General features: G+C 38.4%; 1 protein-coding gene across 5 annotated transcripts in view; it reads right to left on the reverse strand.

The window, feature by feature from the left end:
* ARHGEF3 (Rho guanine nucleotide exchange factor 3) overlaps positions 1-22623 on the reverse strand; it is a 111599-nt gene that overhangs the window by 52653 nt on the left and 36323 nt on the right. For 4 of the 5 annotated variants that reach the window (XM_039734375.1, XM_039734374.1, XM_039734377.1 and 1 more), the window contains one exon: positions 20246-20312. In XM_039734375.1, the coding sequence (XP_039590309.1) occupies positions 20246-20312 (67 nt within the window). Of the gene's footprint in view, positions 1-8038; positions 8164-20245; positions 20313-22623 lie in introns of those variants that run through there. The other variant, XM_039734380.1, reaches the window with a different exon arrangement.

The following is a 22623-nucleotide window of genomic DNA, read 5'->3' on the forward strand; positions in this document are numbered from 1 at the left end:
TAGAATTCTGGGGCCCAAATGCATGCATCATTCATTTATACTCACAAAATCATATATTGATTCTACTCAAGTCTACACCGAGTCTTTACTTCACAAAAAGAAATTATAAAACTGAAAAGTAACAGCCTTCCATCAGTGGACACAAGTTAACTAAAAATGAAGGGCATTTGGATTTGGAATACAGCTTTCTACAAGAGAAGGATAAATTAAAATTGTGCATGGACCTGGTGTACCTGAGTCTACACTAAATGATGCTTCCAGTGCATGGATGCACAAGATGCAACTGCATCCACAGCTTGGATGGTGTTGCTTTAGGTCTGACATCTGACACTTGATTTCTCTGCTAATGGAGTGTGACAAATGACCACACACACAACAAATGGGCAGTTCTTTTGTTAAACAACCAACTATGAGATTCTTGCTGCAGTCACATGGCTACAGATTAACACAGAAGGTGGCACTTCCAACACTGGCCAACACTAAGGAAAGCAGATTGACTATAAATTACATAATATGAAGAAATAGGCAAGGCTACAGGATTAAAGGAAACTTGAATGTCTAAGAAAAGCGGATTGAGAATATAAATTACATAACATGAAGAAATAGGCAAGGCTACAGGATTAAAGGAAACTTGAATGAGCTAAGAGATGGTTTTACTGCAGAGGGAAGGTTACACAACTGTGTGGGCTCTAACTGCTGCTTTCAAAGCACATTTCTGGGTCCAAAACACAGAGGCATCATGGCCAAAGGACAAGCATCCATGGCAAGGCTATTCAGGTAAAGCACAGCACAAAATGGAGTCAGCAGGAATTAAAATATTAGCATCTTATTTAGAGGCAACCTTTTTGGTTACATAACTAAACATCAATATACTCCTGAGGAACAAATCAGTATCAACTGTGATGTACAGACCAAAAGCAGTGAAAAGATAAAAGTGTAGGAAAAGCAATTACATATTGAGTAAGTCTGGGACCGCCTCCACAAAATAGATCTCTTGCTCTACCTCATACTTCACTGTGCTAATCAAAGGATCATTCCTCACTATTTCAGATCTTCTACTTACTGAAAAGTACTACACACTTAATATAAAAACGACTGAATATGAAATTTTATCTGGAAGCTTGCAAATATTATACTTGTTATGTTCTCTGTGAGCCTCAGTGGTTATGCAACACCAGTCATTTCAAATAGAAATTGTTAAATATTAACCACTGCAGGCAAGATTAATGATTTAATATTTCTGAGAGTTTCAAGGGCTATTATCATTGTGTAAGTGGGAGGCAGAACTCTATGGCCAAAAAAAATCCAATAATTGAGCTACTAGACCATAGATAAATTTCTTTGCCCATAATAAGTGGATTAGAAGCAAAGATTGCAGTGGATATTGTGCAGGGAGCATAAGGTGCTCATTAAATTAATCCCTGCTCTTTGTGAAGATCTTTTCCCCACAGGGGTTACAAGTCCTGTCTCAGCTGTCATAGCACAATGCAACTGACCCCTGAATCTGCCTGTCCCACAGAATCCCTCCTTGATTCTTGCTCTCCATTTCATGTTTTAACTCACACAGCACATGAAGCAACACAAAGCTCTCACCACAGCAGCCCAGAAGCTCAGCTGGGTGCAGCAGGCTCTGGCAGAGCCCAGGGCTGGGTGAGGAAGCACAGCAGTGTCCCAGCAAGACAGGCTCTGTCCTCACCCCAGCCCTGCTCCCTCCCCATCCCCAGCACACTCTGACAGGAGTGTCCCACTGCAGCAGGGTGTGACACACTGACCACAGGACACCCTCTGACATGAGTGTCCCACTGCAGCAGGGTGTGACACACTGACCACAGCATGCCCTGCTAACTCCACACTGGGCCATGAGCAATGGGCAAATGCCATCTCACCACAGAGCATCTCTTTATTAGAATTTGTACGTACATGAACCAAACTAAATTGAAAAATGTTATGATGCTGTTTGCCTTGCTGGGAAAACAGAAAAGCTTGCAACACTTTGATAACTTTCTTTTGCACAGTGTTTAGAGGCCTTAAAAACGGGCACACACCTGCATGAAAATAGTAGCAGTAACATGAGCTGGTGAGAAATTTATCTGTGTTCTCTGACTGACCACACAGGTGCATTACTTGCATCTGAACACACACCTCTGGGCTGAAAAAGCTTTTTCTATCATAAATTCAAATCCTAGTGTTTGTGATACTGTTGCCCAAAAGGCTGTGCTTACATCCACAGTTACAGAGACAGGACTTCCTGGCCTTAACACAGCAGGAAAGAGTTGCTTTCCATAATTATCTCACAGGAGATGAGAAGGTAAGATATCAAATTATATATTAAAGTATTGATTTCATTAAAGGAATTAGAGCAATAAGACATTATTCCTTATTGTTATAAGGAAGGCTGGATTAACATAGTCTCCATCACAGGGTTTTAATTATCAATACCACAGATTTATGCTTTACCACCTGGGAGATGAAATGCAAAGATGCACAAAAATAGCTTGACAAACCCCATCCTGTAATAGGGAAGGAAATGCTTTTCAGAAGAGCTGCTGACTTTTGCTAAATCATCTTTCCATTCTAAATGCTCAGAAATATGTTTGCACACAGATTGGTATCAAAACAAATAACAGTTCAAGATAATGTATTTGCATAGGCACATCATACCCTTAGACCTTCTTAGTCAGAGACAGTCTCATTTCAAAACCAAACACTAAAAAGCTTTAATCCTTTTTTCATACAGAAATCCATTCTAATGAAACAGACTTTTCCTATGTCCCCAAATCAAAAAGTCCAAACCAAAGAAAAATTAGAAGCCATTCAATTAGTCTGCATTTCAGATTGCTTTCATATGAAAATGTTTTTTAAAACAGTCTTTCCAGAATATACACCTGAACACACTTCAATACTACTAATTGGAACAAAATAACTCTTCAAAATAATAGTTTTATGATTTAAACAAATGCAAGTAAGTTGAAATGCATGTATATACTACACACACAAAAATATATACATTATTTTATGTATACATACAAGTGTATACAACATATACATATAACAAGAGTATATACATATATATACATTTTCAATAATACAGAAAAGGGAATACCATTTAGCTAACAGTTTTGTATCATTTTTACTGTTGAGAAAAAGGCAGGAAGGAATTCACTGCTCTGGGCTTTATTTTCCTCTCTAGTTTATGGTATACTTTTATCAGGTTCAGTATCTGTATCAGACTAAATTAAAAAACAAAACTACCCAAAGACAAACAATTTGAAGAGATCAGGTAGAGCAAAAATAAAATCAAAAGGGATCAATGTGGAAGGACAGGAGGAAACTGATACAAATACTTAATAAAAAGTCAAATATCACGGTCCAGGTTTAAACCACGCTCCAAGGGGTGGATTATGTCTGCATGAAAAGCAGCATTATTACACGATTTTTTTTCCTTTTAATTTTAGAAAGCAATCAGTATCTCCTGAGCCAGCTGAGAACACCTCTACATCTACAAGGAACCTTCCCACCCAATGCCTGATGATGGCTTGATGCCCTAGGAATCACAGCTGGTGTTGAAGCAGCTCAGAATAAGGCAGAAGCACATAATTTCTTTATAGAAAGACATCAAATCACAACAATAATCCAGACTTCCATGTGAATTTCTAGTCACGCTGTTTTTATACAACTTTTTTTTTAAATCCAGTTAGCCTATAAATTCTCTTGATGTGTAAGTAACTTTTTATCAGCAACATCCACATGTATATACTCAAATATAGATGTGCACTTGTAAGCACCCTTCTATTTCTTAAATCTCTAACATGTACAGAAGCTGGTAAGTTCAAAAGAATATTCAGACATTACAATTGTCATTCTTTTTCCTCTGTACTTTGTCAGTGCATCCACACCCATCCAACCAACACATGGATCTCTCTTCAAAAATCCCTGAAAAGTACCACTTGCTAAGACCATATTTATTCTTCTAATGACTCCAAAATTCCATCTGCTGGTGCTCCTGTGTCATAAGATCTGTTTCAAGTTTTCACTGCTTCCATCTCAAATCACATTAAAATGATCTCAAAATCATCAAGCTCCCAGTTAGTTACACCAGAGTGTGGAGGACTCAATCAGGACAGAGCCCAGTGATGAGTCACAAATAGTACAAAACAGATGTTAACAGGAATGTAAAAAGGGAGGTAGGACGATAGAGAAAACTACAAACTGGACTGCTTCAATGTTTCAATTCTCCTGGCTAATTTAAAATGTTTCCAAACATTTAACAGATGACACAACCAGAAAACAGAAAAGTAAAACATTTCAGTTTAGTCTTCCTAATACGAGAGGAATGCCTCAAAAACCAACATTTTTCTTACCTGGTGTTATTACTCAGTTAATGAAATATGCCTTGGATCCAGCTTAATTACTAAGCAAGAGATTAATAACCTCTGTTAATGTTAGTTGAATAATCACAAATTTAACATTTCCTGCCACAGGTGATGGGCTATAATCCCACCAAGCAGAGTTCAGAAGAGAACTAGAAGAGACAGCAGTGGTGTTGCACTACCCAGCCTCAAGCCAGAATGATACTGAAAAAACAAGTAAGCCTCATGTGGGATTAGACACTTTCCATCAAATCACACTCCTGCTGCACTGACATTAAAACATCTAAAATTAAATAAAGGCAGAGAAGACACCAAAAAAAAAAAAAAAAAAAAAGAAAGAAAGAAAAAGAAAAAAGAAAAAGCTTGAGCCTGGCTGATATAATGCACAATTCTAGAAAGTCTGCATAGCAGGAGAATGCGACATATTAATCACACAAACAGATCAGTGTGCAATCCCCAGCAAAAATATCTGCATTTCCTGTTGAATATGGGGCTTGGTTCTGAGATAACCAATCACAATTTCACAAAAAAGAGACAACTCATTCCCTAGAATTGAAGCCCTTTCAGAAAGAGATGGATCTTCCACCACCTCTAAAGGTCAGCCCTGGTGGCTTTCACCACAGCCTGTCACTCACCTTCATGCCAATACCTGTGAGCCTCCCTGTTCATCTCCCACTTCCGTGGCTGTACCACTGACAAGAGTTTGAGGGATGAGGAGACAAAAACGTCTTAAAACAAGTTTTCCCAGAGCATGATGCCTTTTTAGCTGAATAATGCATCATATATGCCTTTGGAGACCATAGTGAATTCTGACACAAAATTTTTTGAAGTCCAGAACCTGCTACCCTGCATTCCAGTATCACAGGTCTTTGTGTTATATTGGCAAAAGGAACTTGCAATCAAAAATTCTTTAGTTTTATAATAAAACTGGCTTCCATGTATATTTCCATAGCCCTCTCCTGTCTGGAATACCAGAGACAATCCAGGTTTCATTTTCTCAAGAGTGACACAAAATCCTTAAACCTTATTGCTTTTAAGGAGAAATGGCCAGAGATGACCTGACTGCACAGTCTGCACTGAGCCTGGGACACAGCGTGGACAGTCCAGCGTCCCACCCTGCACACGCTCAGCTGGCAGGAGCCCTGGATACCAGTGTTAGGAACAGGACTTGCTTGTTCCTGATATTGCAAAGAAAACAAACAAATGAAAAAACAGACTCTGCTCTGTTACAGCACAGCAAAAACTGCAATGGAGGTGAGGTGATCTCTGCCACTGATGACTTTGACACTTTTCAGTACTCCCAGGAGTCATCACATCTCTGCTGGCCACAATGGCAGCTCCTTGGCAGCCTCCTCTCACCACAGCCAGAGCTCTGCCTCTGCACTGCTTGTTGTGATGGATTGGAGATTTTCCGGTCAATGTAATGTAAAAGGAACACTGAAGTGAACAATGAAATGAAAGTTATATTCAATGTGTTTAACATTAACAACAGGAAATGGGTGTGCATGTACGGGATGCTGTAAGGACAAGGATTAGCACAGCTTTGTTTGAGGACTGGTATTTACTTTGTCTTTATTTAACCTTCTTCCTTCCCCTTTTTGGAAGATGAGGGAGAGGACCAGTAACTGGAATCTAGAACAGTTAAATACACTGAAACTTCTGCAAACTTTACGGTAAAGTCCAAACCAAATTCAGTTAAAGAAGGCACATTTATTTCTTGTCCACAGGAGTTTTTTGTTACATGATAATCCTTTCTCAGCCAGAAACTGAACACTCTTACATAAATTATGCTTCTAATTAACACAATCAATATCTAATGATTTTAAACTCACCTAGTATATAAATAAAAAATAAGATGCAAGGTAAAAGAGTCCATACACTACTTAGATTCAGCTTCTGTTCTTCTTTCAAACACTTTTCAGCTGGGATCTGCCAGATCCAGTTCTGTATGTCTCCAAGTAATATAACCAGTCAGCATGCAAACAGTCCCTGGATTCCTTAGTCTTCGGCAAGCTGAGGTGATGAATTTGCAGCTCCTGGCCTTGTATGTTTGTGCTGAGGGAGTTTAGCATAGGATTGGTTGTAAAAGCAAGAATAATCAAAGTTGGGGTGTTTAAATGCTCTAACTCTAGCCTTAAAGGTTTTGTGTACTTGCAGGGCTCTTGAACATCAAGTCACAGAATCCCTTAGGTTGGAAAATCCCTCTAAGATCACCAAGTCCAACCATTAACTCAGCACTGCCAAGCTGCCACTAACTCATGTCCCTCAGTGCCACAGCTACACGGCTTTTAAACACCTCTGGGGATGGTGATTCCACCACTGACCTAGGCAGCCCATGCTGGTGCTTGACAGTGCTTTTGGTGAAGAAAGTTTCCTTAATAACCAACCTAAGCCTTCCTAGGTGCAACTCGAGGCTCTTTCCTCTTGTCCTGTCACTTGTTCCACCTGGGAGAAGAGGCTGACCCCACCTGGCTACAATCTCCTTTCAGGTGCTGTACAGCCATAAGGTTTCCATATCCCTGATTTGCCTTGCACTACAGCCCCCCACCTCGATCACATATTTCTGATAACTTCAAAGTAAAGTTTTAGTCAACATATACGCAAATATTTTGAAATAACTTGGATTCCTAAATGAGAGGATTTTTTCAAGTTTTTCAAGGAAGGATGCTGTAAACTGGGGCTGGAGCTGCAAAATTTGAAATCACATCTGTTCACTGGTGTCCCTAATGGGCTACTCTCATTCACATATTAACAGTCCGAAATCAAAGCTCAACACAAATCATTAAGAACAACCAAGTACTAAATGCTAACCACTGCAATATGTAAGACAGGGAAGTTTTCATACAGCAGTTCGAAATGACAGTTTTTAACTCTATATTTTATCCTACTCTTGATGAACATGACAATCGAAGCATTTATCCCCAAAATATCTAACCTGAATCTCTCTTGCCATGACAAAAGCTCATTTATTCCCATGCTGCAATTGGCAAATACAGAGAACTAGTGCCCACTTTGCAATTGTTCACACACACTCAGATAAACCTATACTCACATCTTATATCATCTTGTTTTTCTATACACAATATGCACCGAGTATTTTAAACCTCCCTCAAAGGCTGTATTTTCTACAGTTATTATCAACCTTGCTACTTTTCTGTCCACATCTCTCCCAACTGCAGTGTCCATAACCCAGTTTTCCAGATGACAACATCCACATGCTACAGAGCAGAATCGTCCTGCAGTGTAAATACAGGGTAAGTAGGATGTGTTACAGCTTTCACTTTGACAATGAAGACAACAATGCATCTTGCTATAAATATTCCTCTTTAAGCCCTAGCATTAGCTAAAATTCACATTTTCAGGCTAGGAGACTGAGGCAGAGATGTTTACATGGGTATGACACATAAGCAGAAGCAAAGACCTAAACCCATCACCCTGCAGGAACAAACGACCAATACAGAGAGAAAAATAAACCGTCCTCCATCCCATTGGGAATACCTCAACCTTTACCAAATTTCTTCCCTTACACAAGGAAACATTCCTGCCAAGCAACATTTTTGTTTAATCAATAACCAATCTTAAATCCTGGCATGCTTGGAAGGAGTATCTGTGCAATTCCAACTCACACACAAACAATAAAAAGTTCCACGATCCCGACTGACGCTTACCTGATGATGCACAAATAAGCAGCACCACACCATGAGTTATTTTGTATTGTGCTCAGTTTTCAGCAGGTTTCTCAGTTTTCAGCGTGACAGTGGAAAGCCTTTGCTACAAAGGAGTCCCTGTGTCTGTCCCTCAGTTTTCGGCAGGAACTCCTCCCCATGCAGCCACAGTTTGCTCTCGCTTCCTGTCATGCAGTGCACTGCGAGTGTCAGAAGCTGCTCTGCACTGCTGTGTCTATCTCTGGCGTGGTTTTTCTCTCACACACCAGTTCACAATAGTATTTTAAACAGACAAAAGTGTTTTACAAACAGCCAATAAGTGAACAGCGCCCGTATGGTGAAGGTAAAGATATCACTAAGAGGTTTCTAAAATAACAGGTAGGTGTTTGGGAACTTTGAGCCACAGTAACTGAAACAGTCCATCTCCACCTGTGCAATTCTTCCACAGCAGCAATGGGCTTTAAACTCAAGGGCAGACAACTATCTCCAAATGCAGATGTCTCAGCACACAAAACAGCTGGTAGATACTGGGCAGAACTTTTAAATATCTCTTTTACAAATTTTTTTTCAGCATTTGAGAAGTTGTGGGATGTATGTAGGAGAAGTTCTTAAATTGACATCATGGTAAAAATTAAGAACAGATTGTTTTAGAATCAGCCTAGAATAAAGGATTGAAGATAAGCATGGCAAAGCACCCCAATTTTGTGTGTAAGGACAAGTGCAGACTTTGATTTTATCCCTAGAAATTCAATATAATTAGAAAGAAAGAATTACACCTCACTCCTTATCTGCCCCTATCCTGTTTAGTCTTCTGTGACTTGCTCAGACCTACAAACACAGAGCTGGTTTTGCTATCAGCAAAATTCAGCATTCTTCCAGTGGGCAAGAATGTTAAAAAAATATTAATTTGGGTAGCAAGATAACAGCAATTCAAACTTCATCTAACAAGTCCTTAGTGAGCTGGTGCAATCTTTCTTCAGAATAAAAAATTTCTGCTGAGCTTGGAAGAAGATAAAAGGCGAAACTGATACCAATGAGCAACCAGTTCCTTTGAGAAGAGGAGCCTTGACACCTCTGCAGACAGAAAATACTGACTGAAAGACCTTTCAGAAAGCAGACATTTTAGGCCAAGACTTAAAAAATTACTGAAGTACATCACTCTTGGTGGATGCTATTGGCCTGTCTTCTCTGCCCAAAAGTGAGGCAAACCCCAACCTAGCCATCTTCTTTTCAGACCCTTCCAGCAGAATAGAGTGTATTTTTCCAAGGAAATACATAGAAATGCTATATCTAAGCCTGCAATATTTTACAAGAATTATTTAGTCTCTCTTTATTAACTTAGATTAAAATTATTTCTTAAATAATCTTTTATCCCATACAGTAATCCTCTGCTATCAGAATTTGATAACACCTGACCCAGAATCAAATACAGGAGTGCAATGTTTTGAAGTATTATGATATCTATAGGTCTTTAACTGCACCAAAGATGAAGATAGGTAGGCAGGCATTTTTCAATCTGATTTCCTGGTAACATTTGGATTTCTGTATTCCACTTCCTGGAAACAACACGTAAAGACTTCAATTTGCTATGCTTCTTTATATTTGCACTTGCACTATTCCTTAGGCTCCCTATAAGCACCTGCCCCAACAGCTATCAGAATTTAAGAAGCCTAAAGGCAGATACCACCAATTCCAGCTTTCTGTCAGGCTTTCTCTCATCAATCTAATAAACAATAAATAAAGCCTTCTGGCACCCTGCCTATATCAATCAACATGATTGTTGATATATCATCATGAATTAAAGGGATGGCAAAACCTGCTTTCTAAGGTCTGAGGGAAGGAAACACTATCTGTGATTTTCCCTGCAGTTGCACAAGAATCGCCTCTGAGTTACTCTGCATTTTGTTAACAGCAGCATCAAGGGTGTCCACCTGAAAGAAAGTGCATCTTGAACTTATATTCTAGACAGCCACACATGCACCAAGGAAGGAAATCTAAGATACCCTGTCTAGATCCCAGACAGCAGCTTCACCCCAAGAATGAGGTCCAGAAATCAGACCTGACAAACTCTAAATATGTAAATACATGAAAGCTGCTCCTTTGGTCCCTGTGCAGTTACAGCAGTTCTGCCCAGTCCAACAAAACATGAAAAGAAACAAGACAGCACCATGAACACAGGATCAAATAAACAGCCAAAAATCCACAAAACTGAATAAAGGAAATTAAATATTGCTCTAACTATAGTTTTCAAGAACAAAGAATGAAAGAATGAACACTAGCTATTATTTTTTCCTTTTTTCCTTTTTTTTAATCAAAACAAATAAATCTGACAAAATTGTATTTCAGAAAGTTTCCTGTCTTAGCATTCTCATTTGAGAAATGCCCAAAGCATTGTGGTGGCATAAGGCTGAAGCCTGTCAAATGTCTGTAACCAGCAGCACATGACAAGTCTTTATTCAGACACCACACAGACAGTTTCCAGTTGCTGTGTCAAAAAGCACAGCAAAATGGAAGCAAAGCTACCTAAGCAGATTCACAGTTGCTTTCTTCTCCAGAGTTCTCAAAATTACAGATATTACAAATAGGAAAATAAATACATATAATCCTTCTTCCAGGGCAGTGTCCTACTGCTGCAACCAGGCATTTTACTGCACAAAGAGGAACATACACATCTCAAGTGCTGTGAAGCTTGATCTGCCTCTTTTCCAAGAGCTGGGAGAGACACTCAGCAGTAGCAAATTCTCTGCAAGACATCCAAATTTGCCCATCCCATCTCCCATAGCACAAACCACTGAGTTTGTAGTTTCTCATGTATTCTCCCAGAGATAAAGATTGGGAACACTCAGATAATGCTTCCCAGAATGTGAAAAAGATTGCTATGATTTTTAACAGACATTCAGAAGAGAATAATTTTTATTTTTGCTCCTAGGACCGTAGTAGTCCAGAAGCAAGTGCCACACCAAACTGCACCAGCCACTGCCCAACTGAGGATCCTCAGGAAGCCCTGCACTCCCTCCCAGTATCCTTGCAGTCAGGACATGCAATCTAATCTTCATAGGATCAGCACAACTGCCCTCATCTTGTGACCTCTGCACGAGGCTACAGCTCTGCTTTGGACTTTTGGAAGGGTCTGGGAGGACACGGTTTGTTGAAACTTATGACTGCTACTTCTGAGAACATTTAAGGTTGTGAACTACTGAAAACAGTGCTTGGAAAATAGCTAAGTTTTGCAAATTCAGTGGGGAGCCTACTGGCACAGAGACTGAAACTTTTCTCATTGTGCATTATGAGTGTTTTAAGAATGCTAAATTTAACTCTGAAAAGCTTTACAAGTAACCACAATCTAGAAAGAGACAGAAACAACTTGTGTATAAATTTTGCATCAAAAATAATGTAACAAATATTTTAAGTGTGCATTTTACATATCCTGAGAACATTGCCTCAAATCACGTTAAGATCATATTATATATACTGAATATATAGACAGTATATATATATATATATTATATTCATCATCCATTAGAATGGGGTATCCCATTTTAGAATCTGTAACAGAACCCAGGAATTACAAAGATATGCCATCATGAATGAAATTTAAGAGATTTAACTGATCTGAATTTACTTCAAAAATTTAATTTAGTATTATTAAAGAAACATTACAGCATGTTCCTATACATGCTTAGATTGTAAATTCTTTAGAGAAATAATCGTTTATTACTATGTTTGTGTAATATCCAGCAAAATGAAGACCTTATTTTCTGGTTGCTACTGTAATAACAAAATTTGTTTCCAGGCTGCAATAAATAGAAGGCACCATCGTATTGTTCTTACTAAGCATTTGTGTCAGATTTTAAAAGATAGCCATCATTTTGAACTGCTGTGTACATTCCAACCACAGCATTAGCTTTCAAGAAAATCTTGCTCTTATGTTTAGAAATAATTAGGATTCATTCTACAACTGAAATGTTTGACCAAATCTGGTTGTGAAAGCACCTGTGTGCTTGGAATGAAGGGGAGTCCTCATGGAGAAAACAACCAACCCCCTCAAAATGCTTCCTCCAAATTGAGAACTCAAACTTTCTTTTCTTTTCCTATCAGCTTCAAGGCTGTTTATAAGTTTTTTCAGAAGTTCAGAACTTTTCAGGAGATTTTTCTTCTCTCCTGCTCCTCAAAAGGATTTTGTTTAGCTTTAGGTCACAAGCACATCTTGACAAACTAAATTAGAACCTGTGGGACTGCAGAGGGACTGGAAATGGAGAGGAAGATGCTAGAATAAAACCTCCAGTATGGAGGATTTCCCAGCTGTCTTTGGAGATACTTTTGAAACCTTTTCCAAATATGTAGTCCACCTATTTAGTTTTTTTAACATTTAATCCACAGTTTTAAATAAAAATACCTAAGCACAACCTAATTGAAAGCTTTTACAATCAACTTAGAATGAACAGTGAGTTTTTACAGTATATGCACTAGGAGATTAGACAACAAAACATCAAAACAATTTGGGGAAAATGGAAAGTCACATTAATAATGTATCTTTGTAACAGGTTGTGATAACACCAAGTTCTCCTGCAAGCACCACAATTAGTAAAACCAAACATAAACTAGACAATTGAAAATAAAATTGCTAATATGAAACAGTGTAGCATCAATAAAATATCAATGTATAGTTCAAAATTGTTTCTAAAATGTTGGTTTTCTCAGACTGGACAAGAGCATCACTCAGTTAACCATGAAATGTTTCTGAAACAAACTCATAGGAAATAGTAATTTCACATCACGTGTTCTCAAAGAGCAGCCACTGGTGGAGTGGGGGGAAACAAAGACAAAGAAATGGGCAGAGTTTGGTTTGAGTTAAAGTGAACAGGGGTCAAGTTCATCTGCTGCTGAACAAAGAAAAGAACAGTAAATGACAGCAGGAGTACAAGGTAACACCCAGTCTATGATTAAAGACAGGAAATCTGCTCTATAACAGAACATCCAACTTAGCATAAGAGAATCACAATTGGACCTATCTGCTTTATCACATGCTGCTTCTAGCTCAGTATTGTTTGTATGTGCAAAATAGCTGGCATGGAGGGCTTATAGCATATACAGAATATTTCTACTATAAATAACAAACCACACCCGGAGCAAAAATAAACTTGTTACAAAGCACTTACAAAGATCCATAAAACAAAACCCTACAGCAGTAGCAGAATGACTGTATGAAGTATTTTTTAAAAAAATCCACTCTTTGAAAAGACAAAATGAAATTATACAAAATCCCTCCAAATGGGAGATATCACAATATTTTCATTATCAGAAAAAATCAAGGTATTAATTGAATAACTGAGCTTCGGTAAGTAGAATATCTACCCTTTACAACAAAAGTCATGGGTGAAAAGTCTTGCAGATGTCAAAGTCAGTGAAGGTCTTTTCAGGAATGCCTCAGCCAAGTGCTCTAGAAGGGCCTCAATACTCCTCCCCCAAGAAACACAGAATCTAAACACACTGCCATGTAATCAACTTGGAAGCATCTCTATAAGCTAGGTGGACAGTTTAATGGCTATGTACTTAATTCACAGATGACTGCAGATGTAAAAGCTCTGAAAGTTTAATAAAACAGCTACTGAATTGAGTTTAAAAAGTCAGTGTAAACCCCTAAGCAGTACAGCACTCCCTAGGTAGCATGAGCAGTAACAGCTCATAAAACATGCACAGGTTTGTCTACCTCAGTCCCCAATTATTGGAATCTTGGAATGTCAAAGTCTAAAGGCCAGCCAGCATCATTCTCCTTTGTAACTAACTATAAACAACTCTCAGCTGTCACTCCAGCCCATTCATGCTGTCACACTACTGTATGCAGAGGACCTTGTAACTTACAGTACCCATTGACCCTATAAATAAATATGGCCATTTATTACAGGCCTAAGAATCCCACACATCAACAAACCAGGTTTGGCTAGAATTTCAAATAAAACATTTTAGTGTGACATGGCTAATCTTGCATCACACACTGTGGGTAGAAGTTATGGTGATTAAGCCATGCTGACTTAGCACATGGCTTTGGAATAACACATTTTTTAATTTGAAGAATTTGTCTAACTGGTCACTCTGAATACCTTTCTGAATTCACCGTATACATTAAGAATATGACAATTCTGATGTGTTTTGAAACTGCAGATGGAACTGACTGCTATCCAGTTACGCAAATGCCACACAATGAATTTCTGATAGCATCTCTATTTGTGTGCCAATATAAACCTTGCTGTTCCAAGAGAAATTAGTCTTGTGACTAATCAACTATAGTTCCAGTGGTTTGTTCAAAACCAAAACCAATAACAAGCTAAACCATGTAAAACTCCGCCCACAGATAAAGCAGGGAGACACCAAACCCAACTCTTTTACAAACAAAAATCCATGTCCAGTGTGAATATTTGCTACCATTTATAAGCTCCTGCCTTCTGAACCACAAACTGGGTATCATGGGAGGATATTCTTAATGCTCTGTACATTGCTGCTATCAATGGTGTGAAGTAAAGTTTCCCTGCTCCTGTAGTGCTCCCAAGAAAGAGCTGCAAGAACAGACTTACAGAATAGCTTCTTACTATTTCTGGTGTCAGGTATCAGGGCCATCCTGGCCCAGGAAAGGTCAGTGCTGGACAGCAGCACAACAGCTCCTCCACAGAGGCGACTAAAAGCAAGTCTGAGCAGAGCCAGGTAGAAAAAAGAGAGGGGCTGAGACAAACTCTGAAACAGAAGAGCTTGAACCCACTGTTAGAAGACAGAGGAAGAGATCTAAAAGGAGTGAGTGGCACACAGGAATTCACCATCTGTTGGAAAGCGGAAAAGGAATATGGAATTCTTCTGTTCAAAGACAAAGAGGGAGGAGACAGGTCAGGGATTAAACATCCATGTATTTTTAACCTGCTGCAGGTTAGAAGTCATGGGACTCTCTGCAAAGGCAAAGGGAGGAGAGCAGCCATGGGCAGCAGGGATCCCAGCTGGACTCCCCTGCTCAGAGTCTCTCTATTGTATGGGAAGGAACTGACTGCTATGTCACAACAGATACAATTATTCCACTCCCAGCTATGCTGTCAGTATACAAAATAATCACTTATAAAAACATGCTGTCAATGACAAAGTAACCATCCCCCTCTGAGGAAGCTGCTTGAATTATGCATAGGGTAAACTGAACTAACTAAAAAAACACATGTGTTTTTTAATGCATATGATACCTTGTGTTTTAAAATCATACTGGACATACCAAGATATTATGGTATGTAAGCACATTTGATTTAGAGACAGTAGTGCACAACATTGTTTCAACAAGTATGAAAAAAGGCCTGTGTGATACCACTTCTAATAAGTTTGTTATAGGTAACATCATTGCTTAGGCAAACAACTATCACTGGACACAGAAATTAAGTAAAACCAGGCAGAATCCAGGAGAGGTACAGAGGTTCTTTCTATGGTAGCAAATAATCATATAAATTTATCCAATTATTCATCACCTTAGAGCCAGGATAAAACTTTTCTCTCTTAAAAATTTTTATCTTGTTGAGATTTGTGCACCCTGAATAGGATAACTAGAGTGTGCCAGTCTGCACAAAAAAATACTGGTTTCCAAATACTGTCTGAAAAGTGTGGTATGTTTCTCATTTGGCATGACAGACATCTTTCCCCCCACAAACACATGTGCAGTAAAACTAGCACAGAAACCACTTAAATGTCTAAAATTGACTTTCAGCATATTTAACACTTTTTTATGACAGGTTTCTCATAAATTAGATCAGCCTTCCTCACAGGTGACCACATCTGCAGCTCAGTTAGATGCTTTTAAAAACTAGAAAGGAAACAAGAAAGGAGGAAATAGGAAGAAGCAACATTGCAATAAATTATCTTCAATCTTCAGGCAACTACGCATTAAACACATGCCTCAAAACTATTTCAAATACAAAATGTTGGTTTAGGTTTCCCTGTTTATTTTCAGCACTGAATATCTTCAGCCCAATCTGCTGTGTGTGGCAGGGAGGAAATAAAGAAACTATCATAATGGTTCAGATGTTTGCTTAAAGCATGCAGGAAATTATGCTCTCTCAGCGGAACAGTGGAGAGGCATACCAGAGACAAGTGCAGACAAAAGCAGCATCCTCTTCAGTTCTGCCTACAGCCCAATATTCTTCACTAATCAGGTAATTGCTTTTCTTTTGATCGACTGGCAGTTTCTTCAGTCACCTCAAATGCCATCGTAGCACACTGTGTACCACTACTTCTGTAAATTTACCTTTTTTTTCTTTTTTTTTAGAAAATCAATCATTTGAAGACTTCCATTTGCATATCTAACTGTAGAAGTTTATCCTGCTGGCATAAACAAAAACAAAGTGGGTGCTTTTAAAGGAGCAGGAAGGGAGACAGAAAAAGCAGCTGAAATCTCAAACTCTCAAGAGATTCTTATTCTTCTTGAATTCAGAACTTCCTTGTTTATAAAACTGACTGCTCTTAGTGTGGTGGAAAATAGCATACAAACATATAACTCAAGACTGTATCATAACTACCAAAAAACCACAGAAGCTTTAATCCTCACATTTTCTAATGTGTGTGGATGACTGTACATGTAATCCTCATTTGATGGAATGCTTTGTGAAATGAAGTTGTTTCCCACTCTACATAGCAACATAACACATTATTTCCACAGCCACTCAGAGCAGCACGTTGACTTGCTCTCTCTTACTTACAAGCACCAAACAGTGATGCAGAGGAAAGCTACTTATCTGCATCAAGGTTTTAAGGGAAGGGTGGCATGGAGATGGGAAGGACAGTGAGAGTTAATGGTAATCAGAAGATAAAGCAAAAATAGAATTAACAGTATTTTCTGTGTCAAGATCTGTGCTGCTGTTTTCTTTATATTCATTATTGACCTGCCTCTGAACTGCTCTATCCCTTCAGATATTTGTGCTTCTTCTCCTTACCAAGTCCCAGCCACAATTTGCTCCCCATTGACATCATCTTATCATCTCAGGGTCAGCACTTCCAAGGCTGAACTGATAAACCTGCAGTGCTCTACAGATTTCTGCCTCCACTTTGTACTTCCATCTCTCTGCTTTTATACTCACTAGCTTTCCTCCATTTCTGTACTCTATTCATTTCTACTCTCTCTCTCACAATTCTTTCACAGCTCTTTGCTTTCTCCACCCTGATTATCCCTTTTTCCAAGTTGCAGATTGCTCCTCTTTCCTTCTTCAACCCTATAGTCAAGATAGGATTTTGCTTTTATTCCTTTTCTATATTCTGTATTTTATATTCCTTTGCTTCATTCCTTTTCTATTTTAAGTACCACATCCAACACCTAATCTCCTACATTCTGGTGTTTCCTCCAGTATGGGATATTCTTATCTCCACAGGGTCTCTGTTTCTTCCTCTGGAATGACAGTTGTCACTATAAGTACTTTCCCTTTATAATACTCTATTTTCTAGATACCTGACTATAAAAATCTCTTCAAACCCCAAATCAACCTGATGCTTTCTGTGTATGCAGAAGGAGCTTACAGCAAGAAGATTTCACTGCTCTGTAACATCAAGTCTAAATTTTATCTCAACCAGGTTTGGTTAATTCAGTTTAAAAAAATTCATTAACTCCTTTCTCCCAGATATCTAAACACTGCCCAAAATTCTTGAAGTCACTGCTACCACTATATAAAAATGACAGAAACATGATGTCATTTTGACATGAAAATCCCCATTGAGAGAGTTGAACATGATCTCTAACCATGGAACTCAAAAGAGCTGCTCAAGATGGAAATCAGCTTCTTCTGATAAATTTAAGTAAGGAAAAGAAGTGCAGAGGAGTTTCTTTGGTAAATGTGTCACATCCGGGCCTTCCTTATCTTACTCTGAGGTTTACCTTGGTGTATTTTCCAGGTTTCTTTAACATGTCCTTTTATCAGCATGATACTGAGACATTTCAACTGAGTGAACTGACTGCAAAGCACGGACAGGGAGATGCACACAATGTTGCAATTCTGTGCTAATCACTTTATGCTTTATTATTATTTGTGACTGTTGAAATGATCCTGTATTACAGTCTGTAATAATAGAAAGGGAAGTTAAAAAAAAACAGCCATGAATAAGTCAGCTCCAGAGTTGTGTTTGTTATACTCAGCTGTGGCGCTGCTCCACTGTCAACATTAACCTAGTTATTTTAGCCAGTAAGGTTTTAGTCCTGTGTGAAAGAAGACATCAAAGCCAACCTATTATCTATCACCATCTCTATGAAAACCTGTGTGACTTCAAGTCTGCTCACTGGGCTTTTCATAACACAATTTTTCCATCCATCAAAATAAAATTAATGCTCACACAATGCAAATATCAACAGACACTTAGCTCTCTCTTTTCCAGCGCTCAGCTATCTTGGCTTCAGCATCCAATCAGACCAAGTGAACAACTCAAACAGGTTCTTCCCTTGATGCAGCCATTTATGTCTAACAATTAACTGCAGTTGCCTACTATGCACTGTATGAAATATTGCAGCTGTAGAACTTGATATCTGTGTTGCTATCTCGTAAGTCTCCTTAAAAATAAGGTGGCAGCCACCTGCCACAGATCATTTCTACACATGAAGGAAGGAGTCTGAAGATCCATTAACTTGTTGCCTGTTTCCTCTCTTAATACTACTATTCCTATCTGCTTCCAGGTTCTTGATTCTGAAGGATCTCACTCCCCAGTTTTCCATTCTTTGTGCACAGCTCACTCCACCTGCAGACCTCACAGTGCCACTGTGAAACCAGCCCTATGCCTTCACTTCAGTGAGCTACTGCTCTCAACTTGGCATCACTGTTTCTTCAGCTACAACTCATACTTATAGTACTCTTCCCACTATTTTCATACCCACATTCTTCTACAATTACTTTTCCAGCATAGCTAGGAGAGAACTGAGGGAAACACTAGAGTAAATTTTATTTTTATACTGGCTCTGAATTAATATACAGCTTAGAGGTTGTTGGTATTTTGCCTACATTCTTGACCATGCCATTGTGAGGGAACCATTTTCTCAGTATCACCGACAATTTCACCCTGGTGTGACACAAGAAACAGTGACAATAAAAAGCTCACAGTAAACAGTAGAGGATGCTCTACTTAAAACACCAAATAAGAATGCAGAAGTCAGTGAAAAATAGTTTTTGTTTTATTGAAGTTTACCATATTATGAACAACACAGATCAGTAAATCCATCAATGCTATTTACTCTTTCAGCAAAGCATTATTTTGTCTACTTAATTATTTTGTTGGAAGAAGCTCAGAGGAAACAAATTTATATGGTCTCCCAAATACAAGTCAGTCCACATTACTGGCAATGGTAATTTAGTGTTTGTTATACTAAAAGAAGTCTGCAAGGCAGAGAAGCCTTTTCTTTAACCAAAAGATTAGCACGACTTAGATATGAAATGCAGTGACTTCTCCTGGACTGTGTCCCAGGCTCCAGCACTTACACACATGGCAAACACACCACTGCCACAACACCACCATCACGTGAAGTTTTACACCAATGGTGCAGAAGGGCTCACAGGCCATATGGGACAGAGAGGGGATGACAAGGCTGACTCTGAACAAATTAACCTACGAAGAAGCCACCTCTGAAACCTGAAGAGGACAAGAAGAAAGTTCCTGATACCACCAGCAAATATAAAGATTTTTAAGTGATTTTTACTTGCATTGCTTTTTTATGTATCGTTTCAATTAGTTTCATTGGGAAAACACACAAACTTCCACATTTTCATATTCAGCCAAGCAAATAGAAATAAAACCAATTCCCTTCCGCCTTGTAAGAGATCCACATAATTTTTGTTATGATTTAATTGTACTTCTGCAAAATTCACATATGCAAACTTTCAATAACTTTACAAATATCTACATTAGAATTAAACAGTATCAGTCCAGTTTTCATTATTTATGTTCAGATATGAAAACACACCATATTTTTTTTTAATTTAAAGTAGGTTAATGTACAGTATGATTATGTCCTGCACCCCTCAGAATAATATAATCAAACACATTAAAAAAAGCTGACATTTTTATAAAACCTTTTAGGGAGAGTACAAAATTAAAAGTTCTAGTCGAATTGTTGGCCATGATTTTAGTCCTAACAGATCATGGTTTAACTACAAAGTTACACTGCAATGGAATGCAGCAGGAGGGAATGTCATACCCTGAGCAAAACAATATGAAACTTACCCCTCTGAAATTCCAGCCCTTGGTGGAAGAAAACAAGGAAAAATTATTCTGTTGCTGCTGTTTCGGCCTGCAAGATGAGACAAAGAAAAGTGTTTACGTTTTCAACTGCCATATTTTCTATCTCAGTAACAGAATAACAATAGAGGGAGAAAAGAAAAACACATGCTTCAAGTACTAAGAGACTTAAACATCCTTGGCTGTACCTCTGACAGGTTTCTGTCTTCAGTGCAGTTACATGTTTTAATTCAAATTGAGCACTAAGAGACATGGCAGTCTTTCAAGCGTTCAGAGATGCTCTGACTTGACGCCTGACAGCAACTTATTCCTCCCACTGATTTTCAGCAGAGACAACCCTGACCCAAACAGTCTGTGAAGCTGCAATTACGGCACGTGATGCAAGATGGTGCAGCTGGACTGGAGGGGGACATTTCAGAGCCTTTCATCCTGACAGTGGAGCCACACAAAGCCGTAAAACAGCAAGCTAGCCTCTTGTGTGACGCTAAAAACTAGAAGCTGACTTCTGCTTTTACTCCTTCCAACATTCTTTATCCTACCCTATAATTAACAGCGGACAATTATTTCTGAAAAGTAACCATAACATGTCCCACTTCTCTCCTAATGAGTGCTTTTTACCAGTAAGATCCTCAATTAGTTCACAAAGGTAGGCAAACATTGCTGAGATTTTACACATGAAGTCAGATCAAAGCTCGAGGGACCTGCTGAAGCTGACCAGACCCACACATGGTTTGGCAGCAGGACCCAAGTGCTGAGCACACTGCGACTCCAACCTTGCAATTAGACACGTTACAGAAGCGACCACAAATAGTAACAGGAACACAAAAACTTGGTTAAAAACCAGCAAATTAAATGGCTGCTTGTCAAATCTCACCATCCAACAATAACACAATGTTAAAGCACTGAACTAACACACAAGTTCTTCCTGCTGCTTATAGTTCCTGAAGGACTCCAACACACCATATTTTTTTTCATATGGTGTTTTCATATCAATCAGGATAGCAATGGTTTCCACTGTCTTTTTTTTCTGTCTATTTTTTTGGTGTAAAATATTTGGTGTATGAACATTTTTGTTTTCATGTTGATTAAAACACAATAGAATTGTGATCACAGTAAACATTTTTAGATGCCAGCATAATTCAAACAATTATCATCATGACAATTAAATTTTGTAACATCAAAGGTTGAGATGTAAATCATCTTAGTTTTTTGCTGTACCAGCCTGCCAACAGATAAAATATTAATATTGAAGTGCACTGGCAAAGTCATTAAAAAGCACAAGGCAGCACACACGAGAGACTTTAGTGTTAAAAACTGTCCCATTAATAAATCCTCCACTACAGCTTTCCAAGTTAAAATATTGTGAAATTGAATTTCCAACATAAAAGCCTCACCGAAACAGTAAGTGCATGATAAAAAGAGAAGAATGTGATAAACAAGAGCAAGTTACACAGATTATTAATTGTCCTAATGGTGTTGTGCACCTTTTCATTCACAGGTGATCTCACACTGGAAACCAGTCAGGTTTTTCAGAAAATACTGTGAGCTTTCTATAAAGTTGTGTTCCTTAATGATTTTTAAAAAGATATATGTTTGAACTTACATGTCATAATTTTTATCTTATACTTCAATGCTGTCTGTGCATTTACTGTCCCACTTTGTTAAGAACTGCACTAGTTCTAGACTAACTAAGATGAATGCAGAGGAAGCAAAAGACATTTCCACTTCAGTTTATGACAGTTTAGACAATATCTCAAGGGAAATTAATTACTTCATTAAAAATTATCTAACCCACCAATCATTCTGTAATAAGAATTGAGAACTCTGTAATAAGCAATAAATTTGTCACATCATCCATCTACACTCAACTGAAGTCCATCCATCAGAAGAAGGATGACTAAGCAATTGTTATCATCAATCTGTAACTTTGCCATTCACTGACAGCAACCCAGACTACACAAAAACAGACAGTCTTTATAAAGAGCAAACACATCAAATTTACATTTTGCAATAGGCATCCTCTTCCCTCTTATCAATCAAGAGCCTTACTTCATTTTGATGAGAATGAATCTCCCCATCATTCACAATGACCTGTTAACTCTTGCTTTTAATGCTACTGTGGCATTATTAAAGGGCCTTAAACGTAGCAGCCTAATCAAACAACATAGTTTTACCAAAAGGAGCTAATTAAAAAGTCAGAGAAGCATATGGAGGTTACTGTATGCTCCTCCATCACCTGCTGACCCAATCTGATATCAGGGTACAACAAAATTTCCACAAAATATTTTTTTTCCACCCAGTGTGTGCAGCACTCTTCTAAACCCAGACTGAAGCATTCCCTATCTTCTACTCTATCAGAGGCA

Source organism: Passer montanus, unplaced genomic scaffold (assembly GCF_014805655.1).
Source record: "Passer montanus isolate IOZ18808 unplaced genomic scaffold, ASM1480565v1 scaffold9, whole genome shotgun sequence".
NCBI lineage: Eukaryota > Metazoa > Chordata > Aves > Passeriformes > Passeridae > Passer > Passer montanus.